General features: G+C 34.5%; 1 protein-coding gene across 1 annotated transcript in view; it reads left to right on the forward strand.

Annotated features, from left to right (window-relative positions):
- The first annotated feature begins 573 nt into the window (after window positions 1-573).
- Window positions 574-2,017, forward strand: part of LOC109589961 (uncharacterized) — a 5,463-nt gene continuing 4,019 nt past the window's right edge. The window contains exons 1-5 of the mRNA XM_020005931.1: window positions 574-654; window positions 698-778; window positions 853-978; window positions 1,233-1,488; window positions 1,534-2,013. Coding sequence (XP_019861490.1) covers window positions 574-654; window positions 698-778; window positions 853-978; window positions 1,233-1,488; window positions 1,534-2,013 — 1,024 coding nt within the window. The remainder of the gene's footprint in view (window positions 655-697; window positions 779-852; window positions 979-1,232; window positions 1,489-1,533; window positions 2,014-2,017) is intronic.

Below are 2,017 nucleotides of genomic sequence, written 5' to 3' on the forward strand. Positions count from 1 at the left end.
AAATGGCGGCCAATTATGATGTGTGGGCAGATACCGTATATAAAATTAATGAAATTCATAACTTTTCCAATTCACGCCTAGGGTGGTCTATAGTGTAAACGGGGCTTATATGTCATTGTAAATATCATAATGATAAAGCCATTCCTTTGATGTGGTTGGGTTAATATTTTGTATGTGTATTATTCCAACACCACATACTTTAAATTGATATCACCTGTGGGCCAATTCGGCCAAAGGCCCGAGGGTGATATCAATATAAAGTACCCTATTCATGGAAATTTTCGAGAGGATAAATTTTCGCGAATGATGAATTTGCAGGATTTTGCGAGGCCAAACTTTCGCAAATTATTTTGAAGTGCCACCATTTTGTAATAATGTGGAGAGGTGAAATTAATTTTTGCTTGTTTTAATTTTGCGAATGACTCCCGTTTCGCAAAATTCGCAAACATTTACCCCCTTCAAAATTTCCACATATAGGGTATTCGAGGAGCGAGATGTATTAACGTGTTACATAAGATATTTTATCATTCAATTATTATAATACACATAATTACTGCTCTTAAATAGTTAAAAATGGCCGAAATAATGAGAGATGCCATTCCACGCTTCAGTACCAATTCATTAAAAAAAGCACTTGATACTCTCAGATGTTGGGTAAATTTTTTGTATTTTAACATTTCATCATTATTCTTGTTAGTTTGAAAAAGCTTGTCAAGGAATACATAAGCACTATACATATTCATTTGATGGAGAGGCACTTGTTGATATCTTCTACAGAGTAAGTAAGGGAATACACTTAGGGCCGGGTTTGTTTTGATACTAAAATATGGAAATTATGCTACCTTATTCTAGCTACAAGAAGTTGGTATTTATACTGTTGAGCTACTACAAAATGTCAAGAATGTTGTAAATTTCTGTAAACTATTATCTTCTATTACTTCTAAAATTTGCTTTAATCGGTTTCTTAATCGTATCTTAGTAAGTCTCAACAATATACCGTATAATGCTTTATTTTGACAGTGCTTTATTTTGGCGATTTTGCTGTAAAATTGTAATTGGCGGTTTTTAATTTGGCGATTTTTGTGTACACGTGCATTACTGAGCATGCGCATTAATGATTGGCAGTTTTAATATTGGCAATTTTGTTTGCCAATCGCCAAAATAAAACTCTGCCAAATTAAAGCGTTATATGGTAATAGCTTCTAATTAAAACGATTGTTCTTATTATTCAGGGCCCCATTATTAGGAATGTTAAGGACTCGATCTCCAAATTAAATAAATCAATGCAAACAAACCTCCACAAATATTATGCTGCTAGTGTAATGTATGATGTTATCTTGATCATCATTGCTCTTTTGCTGTTCATCTGTCAATCCACTCTTGGATCTGCTACTGATATGGAGCAGTTGATGATATTTGTCACTGTTATTCACCTTATCATATCTGGAGATGTTGAGAGTAATCCTGGACCACAATATGATGCAAGAGGTAACGTTTTAAAATTTATTTAATGATATTGTGTTTCTCTAATAGATCTTTATAAAAAGGAGCCAGAGGTTGATGATTTCCAAAGAATATTTATTCAATGTGGTGCTGCATGTCACTGGCAAATCATTGGTAGAGCATTAGGCGTCAAAGTGGATGACCTGATCAATAGTCCACTCTCTGCAGCAGATAAGATTGGGGTTGTTCATAAAAAGTGGAGCGATAAACATCAAGACTTCACGTGGGAAAGGCTTATTGAAGCTTGTGAAGGTTATGATCAGTTTGGGAGAGTTCGTGATGCCATCGATAAGTTTTTATCATCTGATAAAGCACATAAAAAGTATCGAGATGAACCTGACTTTGAAAGTAAAAGGAGCAGGAGGAGCGAAAATGATTATTCAAACAAAAGAGATAATGGACCAGTGACAACCATCAATGTACATGTACATATACCCACCAGCGTACTGCTTTTCATTATTGTAATCTTGTGTGGCGTCATTATTTATCAATGGACTGATAACAGAAACTGTTG

The sequence above is a fragment of the Amphimedon queenslandica genome, unplaced genomic scaffold, assembly GCF_000090795.2.
Source record: "Amphimedon queenslandica unplaced genomic scaffold, v1.1 AMPQUscaffold_10675, whole genome shotgun sequence".
Lineage (NCBI taxonomy): Eukaryota > Metazoa > Porifera > Demospongiae > Haplosclerida > Niphatidae > Amphimedon > Amphimedon queenslandica.